Below are 11,826 nucleotides of genomic sequence, written 5' to 3'. Positions count from 1 at the left end.
AAGTTGTAGTAAATTTTGCCTGGTTGCTTTGGGTGAGGTTTATTAATGTCAGCATTCATAAAACCACCTTGCTGGCTCTTCTCTCTACTTAGTAATGGACCCATGATTGGCTGCTTCACCTATTACTCCACTGTTTCCTCACCAGATAGCCTGTTTCTCAAGTTCTTGCAGGGATTATGAAGGCCCTGCCTCTTTCTCCCTCTTCCTCTCTTCTCATAGCACCCACTGTGCGCCTAGGTGGGTAGAGTGAAGGGTTGGGCTGTACATTCTTTGCCATCAGTACAGCTAAATTGATGATACAGAATGAGGACAAAGGGTGCCAAAGTGCCATCTGACCTTGGGTAGCTGATTTGGGGACTAAGGGTTTTAAGACTAGGGGATCAATATTTGTATTTTAAACTCAGGTGATATTTAAAAATGTTTCTTTAATTACAATGAGACCCTCTAGTCTGTGATTTAATGTGTCATAACCCATGCTTAAGCACTGTGCAAACATCCCACATGTTAATTATGCGCAATAAATTCATGCTCTGTTGTGTCTTGCAGCTTTCTTTCTTTCTTTCTTTCTTTCTTTCTTTCTTTCTTTCTTTCTTTCAAGAGCATGAGTGAGTGAGGCACAGAGAGAGACAGAGAGAGAGAGAGAGAGAGAGAGAGAGAGAGAGAGAATCTTAAGCAGACTTCCCGTCCAGCATGGAGACCGATGCAGGGCTCAATCTCACAACTGTGAGATCATGACCTAAGTCAAAATCAAGAGTCAGCTGCTTAACTCACTAAGCCACCCTGACGCCCCTCTTATAGCTTAATTAGTACACGAAACTGCATGAGTTAGATGAACCCAAAGAGGATTGTGTCATGTGGTGTGTAAAATAACAGAATGTTGAGAGATATTTGGCACTTCTTTTACAGGGAAAGCAGGGCTGATTTGTCTCTGATGTCTTTTGATGTCACTTTCTGCGATACCTGTGCAGGTACTATGGGACTCCTGAGCTTTGGTTGGTTGGTTGGAAATGGGTTCAGCAAATATTTATTGTTTACTTAGGCATTGTGGAGGGACAGCACATACCAGAAGAAATACAATATAGCAGCTTTGAAGCCTGAGAAGCTGAACTCAGCAGCCCTGAGCCATCAGTTTAACTCAGCCTCACTGAAGATAATCCCAGACTCTCCACACCCTGGACTTGCTACAGCTCTCTGATCCTACAAACCTCTTCAGTTCCAGCCAGAATGCTGCGTCAGGAACTTCACAGATTTGGTCAAATGTTGGTACGCAGATGTAAGCTGGAGGAAAAGAAAACTGAACCTACCCCTCTCAGATGGCTGAGCACTCTGGATTTAGTGGCCCTGGGTGTAGACTACACACTGGGTGCAGGTGTGTATGTCCTGGCTGGCGAGGTGGCTAGCAAACAAGCAGGACCAGCCACTGTGATCTGCTTTTTGGTGGCTGCCCTATCTTGTGCATTGGCTGGGCTGGGCTATGCAGAGTTTGCTGTCCGGGTTCCCCATTCTGGCTCTGCATATCTCTACACCTATGTCACTATAGGTGAACTCTGGGCTTTCATCACTGGCTGGAACTTCATCCTCTCCTATGTTGCGGGCACAGCCAGTGTAGCTCGGGCATGGACAACAGCTTTTGACTACCTGATTGGAAACCAGATATCTAAGACCCTGCATGAGAGAATCTTACTGCATGTTCCCCAGGTCCTTGCAGAATATCCAGACTTCTTTGCTATGGGCCTAGTGCTGTTGCTCACAGGAGCACTGACTCTGACGGCTAGGGAGTCAGTATTATTTACCAAAGTGATCACATTGGTGAGCCTTTTGATTCTCGGCTTTGTCATCATCTCTGGATTCTTTAAGGGAGAACTGCACAACTGGAAACTCACAGAAGAGGACTATGTAAAGGCTGGACTCAATGACACATTAAGCTTGGGCCCCCTGGGCTCTGGAGGATTTGTGCCTTTTGGCTTTGAGGGGATTCTCCGTGGAGCAGCTACCTATTTCTATGCATTTATAGGTTTTGACAATATTGTTACCAGAACTAAAGAAGTCCAGAATCCCCAGCGTTCCATCCCCATGGGCATTGTGATTTCACTGTTCATCTGCTTTTTGGTGTATTTTGGTGTCACTTCAGCACTTACACTTATGGTGCCATACTACCAGCTCCAACCTGGGAGCCCTTTGCCTGAGGCATTTCTACATATTGGCTGGGCCCCTGCCTACTATGTTGTGGCTATTGGAGCTCTGTGTACTCTTTTTACTACCATCTTGAATGATATGTTCTATGCGCGTCGGGTGATCTCCATGGTGGCAAAGGATGGCCTCCTGTTCCATGTCCTCACCAGGACCTACACCAGCAGACACATCCCCATTGTGGCCACTGTGGTCTTGGGCATTATGGCAGCAGTCATTGCATTCTTCTTTGAACTCATTCATCTTGTGGACTTCGTGTCCATTGGGACCCTGTTTAATCATTCCCTGGTGGCTGTTTGTGTTCTCATCCTCAGATACCAGCCTGAGAGGAGGAATGGGGGAAATGAATCTGTGGTGCAGGAGGAGAATGGACATGGAGTAGAAAGGCTGACTCTACAGGGACTACTTTTTCCAGGCAGCTCCACCCCCACTCCACTCTCTGGCCGGGTTGTCTATATTTGCTCCTCAGTGCTTGCTCTGCTGCTCACTCTTCTTTGCCTGGTGCTGGCCTGGTGGCCAGTTCTGCTTTCTGGAGACCCAGTGTGGATTTCAGTGGTTGTGGTTCTCCTGGTGCTCATCACTGGACTCACTGGGGTCATCTGGAGACAGCCACAGAGCTCCAGTCCCCTTCCCTTTAAGGTCCCTGCTCTGCCTCTCCTCCCACTACTGAGCATCTTCATGAATGTTTACCTTATGATGCAGATGACAGCTGCCACCTGGGCCCAATTTGGTGTCTCCATGCTGATCGGGTTTGCTATCTACTTCAGCTATGGGATCCAGCACAGCCAAGTCGCTAACCCCACTTAATTTAGCACCAAAACTATAGACCTTGGTCTCGGCAGTGACAATATATATTCACTTTTACATCATCACACCAAAATGCAGTCTTGTCTCTGCATGATTTTGGAAAGTACTCTTGAGTGCATGGAAAGCTCACACTCCCATGGGATGTTGGTGAGGGAATGCTAATAGGGTTCTGTACATATTGTAGAGTGAAGGATGTGTCTTTGCTCTCTCTCTCTCTCTCTCTTTCTCTCTGTCTCTGTCTTGCTGTCTCTCTCCCTTTTTACTTGTCTACTTTACAGTTGTGTCTGTAGATGCTTAGTGGCCTTACTGGCTTTGAAAAATTATTATTAAAAGAAACTAGAAAAATGTTTTTGTTTTCTTAGAGTAAATATCCAGTAGTGATATTACTGGACTATATGGTAATTCTATTTTTAATGTTTTGGGAACCTGCACACTACTTTCCCTAGAAACTGCACCAATTTACATTCCCACCAACAGTGCACGATAGGTTTTTTTTTCCTCTACATTCTTGCCAACAGTTATTATTTCTTATCTGTTTTCTTTTAGCCAATTTGACAAAGTAAGTGATATCTCATTGTAGTTTTAATTTGTGTTTCCTTGATGATTACTGATGATTAGTACTTTTCATGTGTCTGTTGGTCTCTGCTCATTTTATAAATGGATTTTTTGATATTGAGTTGTATAAGTTCTTTATATATTTTGGATATTAACCCTAATGGATATATCATTTTTTTCTTTATTTTATTTTATTTTTTTATGAAATTTATTGACAAATTGGTTTCCATACAACACCCAGTGCTCATCCTAAAAGGTGCCCTCCTCAATACCCATCACCCACCCTCTCCTCCCTCCCACCCCCCATCAACCCTCAGTTTGTTCTCAGTTTTTAACAGTCTCTTATGCTTTGGCTCTCTCCCATTCTAACCTCTTTTTTTTTTTCCCCCTTCCCCTCCCCCATGGGTTCCTGTTAAGTTTCTTAGGATCCACATAAGAGTGAAACCATATGGTATCTGTCTTTCTCTGTACGGCTTATTTCACTTAGCATCACACTCTCCAGTTCCATCCACGTTGCTACAAAAGCCCATATTTCATTTTTTCTCATTGCCACGTAATATTCCATTGTGTATATAAACCACAATTTCTTTATCCATTCATCAGTTGATGGACATTTAGGCTCTTTCCATAATTTGGCTATTGTTGAGAGTGCTGCTATGAACATTGGGGTACAAGTGCCCCAGTGCATCAGTACTCCTGTATCCCTTGGATAAATTCCTAGCAGTGCTATTGCTGGGTCATAGGGTAGGTCTATTTTTAATTTTCTGAGGAACCTCCACACTGCTTTCCAGAGCGGCTGCACCAATTTGCATTCCCACCAACAGTGCAAGAGGGTTCCCGTTTCTCCACATCCTCTCCAGCATCTATAGTCTCCTGATTTGTTCATTTTGGCCACTCTGACTGGTGTGAGGTGATACCTGAGTGTGGTTTTGATTTGTATTTCCCTGATAAGGAGCGACGCTGAACATCTTTTCATGTGCCTGTTGGCCATCCGGATGTCTTCTTTAGAGAAGTGTCTATTCATGTTTTCTGCCCATTTCTTCACTGGGTTATTTGTTTTTTGGGTGTGGAGTTTGGGGAGCTCTTTATAGATTTTGGATACTAGCCCTTTGTCCGATATGTCATTTGCGAATATCTTTTCCCATTCCGTTGGTTGCCTTTTAGTTTTGTTGGTTGTTTCCTTTGCTGTGCAGAAGCTTTTTATCTTCATAAGGTCCCAGTAATTCACTTTTGCTTTTAATTCCCTTGACTTTGGGGATGTGTCGAGTAAGAGATTGCTACGGCTGAGGTCAGAGAGGTCTTTTCCTGCTTTCTCCTCTAAGGTTTTGATGGTTTCCTGTCTCACATTTAGGTCCTTTATCCATTTTGAGTTAATTTTTGTGAATGGTGTGAGAAAGTGGTCTAGTTTCAACCTTCTGCATGTTGCTGTCCAGTTCTCCCAGCACCATTTGTTAAAGAGGCTGTCTTTTTTCCATTGGATGTTCTTTCCTGCTTTGTCAAAGATGAGTTGGCCATACGTTTGTGGGTCTAGTTCTGGGGTTTCTATTCTATTCCATTGGTCTATGTGTCTGTTTTGGTGCCAATACCATGCTGTCTTGATGATGACAGCTTTGTAGTAGAGGCTAAAGTCTGGGATTGTGATGCCTCCTGCTTTGGTCTTCTTCTTCAAAATTCCTTTGGCTATTCGGGGCCTTTTGTGGTTCCATAGGAATTTTAGGATTGCTTGTTCTAGTTTCGAGAAGAATGCTGGTGCAATTTTGATTGGGATTGCATTGAATGTGTAGATAGCTTTGGGTAGTATTGACATTTTGACAATATTTATTTTTCCAATCCATGAGCAGGGAATGTCTTTCCATTTCTTTAAATCTTCTTCAATTTCCTTCATAAGCTTTCTATAGTTTTCAGCATACAGATCCTTTACATCTTTGGTTAGATTTATTCCTAGGTATTTTATGCTTCTTGGTGCAATTGTGAATGGGATCAGTTTCTTTATTTGTCTTTCTGTTGCTTCATTGTTAGTGTATAAGAATGCAACTGATTTCTGTACATTGATTTTGTATCCTGCAACTTTGCTGAATTCATGTATCAGTTCTAGCAGACTTTTGGTGGAGTCTATCGGATTTTCCATGTATAATATCATGTCATCTGCAAAAAGCGAAAGCTTGACTTCATCTTTGCCAATTTTGATGCCTTTGATTTCCTTTTGTTGTCTGATTGCTGATGCTAGAACTTCCAGCACTATGTTAAACAGCAGTGGTGAGAGTGGGCATCCTTGTCGTGTTCCTGATCTCAGGGAAAAAGCTCTCAGTTTTTCCCCATTGAGGATGATGTTAGCTGTGGGCTTTTCATAAATGGCTTTGATGATCTTTAGGTATGTTCCTTCTATCCCGACTTTCTCAAGGGTTTTTATTAAGAAAGGGTGCTGGATTTTGTTGAAGGCCTTTTCTGCATCGATTGACAGGATCATATGGTTCTTCTCTTTTTTTTTGTTAATGTGATGTATCACGTTGATTGATTTGCGAATGTTGAACCAGCCCTGCATCCCAGGAATGAATCCCACTTGATCATGGTGAATAATTCTTTTTATATGCCGTTGAATTTGATTTGCTAGTATCTTATTGAGAATTTTTGCATCCATATTCATCAGGGATATTGGCCTGTAGTTCTCTTTTTTTACTGGGTCTCTGTCTGGTTTAGGAATCAAAGTAATACTGGCTTCATAGAATGAGTCTGGCAGTTTTCCTTCCCTTTCTATTTCTTGGAATAGCTTGAGAAGGATAGGTATGATCTCTGCTTTAAACGTCTGGTAGAACTCCCCTGGGAAGCCATCTGGTCCTGGACTCTTATTTGTTGGGAGATTTTTGATAACCGATTCAATTTCTTCGCTGGTTATGGGTCTGTTCAAGCTTTCTATTTCCTCCTGATTGAGTTTTGGAAGAGTGTGGGATATATCATTTTCAAATATCTACTCCTATTCAGTATGTAGCCTTTTTGTTTTGTGGATGGTTTTCTTTGCTGCGCAAAAGCTTCCTCTTTACATGAATAGGAAAAGATATATGTACTTTTATGTTTATTGCAACATTACATACAATAGCCAGGATATGGAAATAACGCAATTGTCCATTAATATATATATTATAGAACATACTCAGCCATTGAAAAAAATGAAGTGTTGCCATTTATAATAACATAAGTGGACCTAGAGGGTGTAATGCTAAGTGAAACAAATCCATCAGAGAAAGACAAATACTATATGATTTCACTCATATATTGAATTTAAGTAACCAAAAAAAAAAAAAAACAGTGTGGCAAACATAAAACCAGACACTTAAATACAAGGATCAAAAGGGAGGTTAATGGAGGGATGGGTGACATATATAAAGGGAATTAAGAGTACATTTATCTTGGGGTGACTGGTGTCAGTCGGTTAAGTGCCTGACTGCAGTTCAGGTAACATTCTCACAGTTCACAAGTTCAAGCCCTGCATTGGTCTGTACTGACAGAACCTAGAGCCTGATTCAGATTCTGTGTCTCCCTCTGTCTTTGTCCCTCCCGACTCATGTTCTGCCTCTCTCTCTCTCTCTCTCTCTCTCAAAAATAAAATAAACATTTTAAAAAAGAGTACACTTATCTTTATTATTACTCATCAATGTATGGAATTGCTGAATCCTAATGTTGTACACCTGAGAATAATATAATGACACTATATGTTAATTATACTTCAATTAAAAACATAAAACTAGAAAAAATACAAAAAAAAAATATGAAATATGGCCCGTGCCTTTAAAGAGTTTATATTCTTTTCTTTAAAGTTCATTTATTTATTTTGAGATAGAGAGAACCAGTAGGGAAGGGGAAGAGACAGGGGGACAGAGGATCCAAAGCAGGCTCTATGCTGACAGCAGAGAGGCTGACACAGGGCTCAAACTCATAGGCCATGAGATCGTGACCTGAGCTGAAGTCAGACACTTACCCTAAGGCCATCCAACCACTCCAAGAGCTTATATTCTAATACAAAGGGTAAAGTATACCTTAACACAAAGTATTAAGCTTTCATAAGTAATATACAAATAAAGTGTCTTGGGAATTCAGAGTGGAGGGTAATCATTTGTGGCTGGCACAGTAATGAGAGTTGATTGGTGAAATCAGAGACGTCTTTGTAGAGGAATGGTATTTGGGTTAGCCCTCTCCAATGATAGGATTTTGCCACACATGGGTACTAGGGAGAGATTGTAGGCAAAGAGAATGGCACTAGGAGAATGAAGCAGTGTTCATTCAGACTCCACTGAGCAGGCTGTGTAGCTTGACCCTTGGCAGTGGGCGGGAGGGGAGTGGGCGTGCAACAGAACACACACAGGTGGATTGGAGCCAGGGCTTTCCTCTGAGCACAAAGCACTCTGGCTTTAAACCCACTACCCATGCTGAAAAGCCCTGGGGTTTCTTCCTCTACTTGGCTATTTCTGCATTCTTGAACTTTGAAGTTTCTCTACAGTTGTCTGTTTTGGTCCACCTGCTCAATAAATGCACAGCTGAGAGCCAAGTATCCTGGGTTCTGGTCTTGTTTCCACCACTAACTAGCAATGTGACCCTGAGCAAGCCACTCAGTACCTGCATTCTGCTCAATTAAAAAAAAAAACCAAAACAAAACACTGCATTTCCCCCTTCTATGTCTGGAACCAACTGATACCCAAGACATAGGTGAATAAACTGTCAGCTTTAGATCTGAAACCTGATTGGCTTGCTAGTCCTGCATCACTAAATTAGGCAGACTTAGTCCTCATCATAAGCAGCTATGAGTACCTTCTGCCTCCCACCACAGGAGAAAACCTGCTTTTCTTCTGTATGAGCAATGTGGAATACATGTGTCCAGTGAGCTGATTGGTTCTGGATTAAAAACAAAACAAAACAAAACAAAAAAAAAAACAAAAAAAAACTTAAACCAAAGAACTGGGAAGGGGCTGAGCTGGGCATGCTCAGTGCTGTCTCTTCAATACACTAATCAAAGTCACAGTGAAAGATGGTGGGTGGAGAGGAGCCAGGAATAGCAGTCTGCACACTGGTGCTCAAACTTGAGCTGGTGTCACCTCACCTGGAGGGCTTATGAAAACACACATTGCGGGCCCCTCCTCTAGCATTTGGAATTCAGTCGGTCTGGGTGGGGTCTGCTCCAGGGACCTCACATTGAAGACCAAGACTCCAGCTAGTCCAAGTGTAAAGATGAAACCATTGAAATATGGTGCCCTTTGAACATTTACTTCATTTCATGAAACATTTAGATTAAAATACCATCATTAATACTTTCACAGTGGGGAAAGCATAGTGAATCATTTCACAATGTATATGCTTATCCAATCACCACAACGTACACTTTAAATATCTTACAACTTTATATGTCAATTATACCTCAATAAGGCTGAAATAAAAAAAGAAAATACCACAGTTATCTGTGTGTCTTTATTTTCTTTATTTTTTTCCTTATCATAGGTAAGGAGTGTATCTTGTTCACTTCCCCAGAGCATCCACCTGGGACCAGGCACATAATGAGAAATGAATTGTTAAATAGAATTAACTCTCACATTTTTCTTTGGTATAGAATACTGTCCTTCCTTTCAGGCTAGCATTGTGCCTCTCCTTTAAAACAATCTTCTGGGAGACTTCCTTGAGACACAGCCTTTCTCTCAATCCAGAACAATATATCTAGACCTGTACCTAGGTCTGTACCTAGATACATCTAGAACTGTACCCAGGCACCTCTAGTTTTGCTTTGTGTGGTTCGGCCTGAGTTCTGGTTACTGTCCTGTCCGATTCATCAGAGTGGAGTCTTGTTCAGGGCAAGGAGTAGTTTCTCCCCTTCCTGTAGACCCAACAGTAAGAACAGTGTTGTTCATTCAAAGAGCAACAGGGAAAATACAATGCTATCTCAGGAGAAAGGCTGAACGGGCCTTCCCTGGTCCTGTTCTGCATATTCCCATGGGATGTGGGGAGGGTCCAGAAGTAGCAAATTCATAGAAGGCCCAACCAAATTTACCTGACTACAGGGACTCCCTGAAGAGGAGACAGACTCCAATATGGGCGCAACAGGCATCTTTCTTGAGAGAGGTTTATGGTTGGCATAGGAGGGTCAGTATTTCTCTGTGTATGTGTCCTGCCCTGGAAGGGAGGGATATGAAACTACTTTCTTACTTGTGGAATTTCTCATATTCTCACAGGGAGTAGGTGCCTCCAGGGAAGGCTGTAGAGGCAGGATTATTATATATTTACCAACTCCTTTAGATGCTTTTTTAAGAGACTTGTGCAAAAACCTTGTGAGAGAATCTAAGATTCTTTGGGGAGAGAAAATTCACACCCCCAAATGGGGTGGAAAATGAACTTAAATTAGTAACTGGATAGAGATGGAGACATCATTACTTTGGAAGGGAAGGTATGAGTAGAAGCTGAGAAAGAGGTATTGGTTGAGAGACACTATCTGGAGGAGGATGCCTATAGAGCAATTTGGAAAATAAAATATGGATAAGTGAGTTGGAAAAGAAATGGGACAATAATTCTAGGGTACATTGACCTTCAGGACTCATGAGAGAATGACACACTTGTGAGGGATGTATTTATTCACATTTGGAGGGAATTTATGAGCCCGATTTGTATTTTGTTTTGTGCCATGGAGTGAGATTCCCAAATCAGGATGGGATGAGTTATGACTGTCTGCCATATAGAGGACATACAGAACAGTGTGAATAGATGGACTTCTCCTGGGAGACAGTTATAGCCCCTGCTACAGTCATCTAGATCCTTGCTCTTCAATGTATGGTAATGGACCAGCTGTGTGGGTATCACCTGGGAGCTTGTTAGAAATGCAGAACCTTAGGCCCCAACCAGATCTACAGAATCAGAATCTGCATTTTTAACAAGATCCAAAGTGATTTGTATGCCCTTTTGGGTGTGAGTAGTACTGGCCTTAGATGATGGATGATAGGTGTCTGACCTCAGATGAGTATTCTGGAAGTTCTGACAACTTTGGAATTGGGAACACAAGAGGAGGGGTCTAGGCTGGGGAAATTGAATTTGGGGAAGAGGGAGACATGTGGGCCGTGGCTGCCCTCTTATCCCCAGGCCTCTCAAACCAGTCACTGTGCCAGGTTTGACACTCTGCCCACTTTGGGAAAATGCCTGCCATGCTTATGCTGGAGTCTTCCTGGTCCTCAGGGGCTCCCCTGGGGCAAGTGTTGGGTAGGTCAGGACAGCTGCCAATTCTGTTTCCCCTACTTCATATGATGGCCTGAAAGGGACAGAGGAGGTCATATCAGTCATTCCCCACCTCAGGGTTGTACTGTCCCTTAGTCAAAAGCATGATAACACATGACACTAACTGAGGAGGCTACGGAGGTTGGGGAATTGAAATAGGAGTTCTTAACTATCTGTCCTGGAAATTAGGATAATTTGGTTTTTCAAGATCTTAAAGGGAAACCCAATGACTGAAAAAGGGTTTAAACTCCTGCATGGACAAAACTAATTCTTTTTAAGAGATCTTTTGATGATTTTAAATGGCTAATAACAAACTATATGAGACCTATAATTACAGAGACCCAGAGCAATAAGCAATGGAACAATGTTACCCGGTGGGCATTTCAGAATTTTCTTAAGAAAATGTGTTTTAGGACCACTAGGTAGCCACACCCCAGGGGAATTTAGTAATCTTTCCTCCTACAGCCTGACCCAGCCTCTAATCAATACCCTTTAAAACCTTTTTAAATTAGATAAGAGGGACAGGGAGTTAGCTTCAGCAGCAGTAAAAATAGATATCTGTCTCCTTCAGCATGGAGGAAGAAGACCCTCAAATCCTCTCTGATAATGGTGGACGACCTTATCAAACTGGATCCACTATTCTGCAAAATCCATACGAATGTCCTCCCTAAGAAGATATGATACAGAAACTTTCAGAATCTCAAGTGAGAAAGTGTGGCAAAACATGAAGGAGGCAGCAAAGCAGGTGGAAGAATCTGCATGCATTCAAAGAACATGTCTAAGCATACTATATGTTGGGCCCTATGGGAAAAACAAATAGAGTATGCTGAATAAGCATACTCTGCACCAGGTCAGAAAGGAAAGGCCAGGGAGGAGGGCAGGGCAAAGAGGTGGGAAGGACTCTTCAGGAGACGCACCAAGGAATAACTGCCCCTAACTCATATTTTCCTCAGCAGAGGTGAGAACCTCTGGTCTGGAGGAGAACAGAGTGTAGGCTCCAAACCACTGTGACCCCAGCAAACGTACCTGCCCTTT

At 42.4% G+C, this 11,826-nt stretch overlaps 1 protein-coding gene across 1 annotated transcript; it reads left to right on the top strand.

Annotated features, from left to right (window-relative positions):
- The first annotated feature begins 1,058 nt into the window (after positions 1 to 1,058).
- On the top strand, positions 1,059 to 2,997 carry LOC125169838 (cationic amino acid transporter 3-like). The gene has a single exon (XM_047865618.1). It carries the CDS (start codon positions 1,225 to 1,227, stop codon positions 2,995 to 2,997), a length of 1,773 nt encoding a protein of 590 aa, XP_047721574.1. The 5' UTR covers positions 1,059 to 1,224.
- Positions 2,998 to 11,826: the final 8,829 nt, after the last annotated feature.

The sequence above is a fragment of the Prionailurus viverrinus genome, chromosome B4 (genome assembly GCF_022837055.1).
Source record: "Prionailurus viverrinus isolate Anna chromosome B4, UM_Priviv_1.0, whole genome shotgun sequence".
Lineage (NCBI taxonomy): Eukaryota > Metazoa > Chordata > Mammalia > Carnivora > Felidae > Prionailurus > Prionailurus viverrinus.
This window is presented reverse-complemented; position numbering and strand designations above follow the sequence as displayed.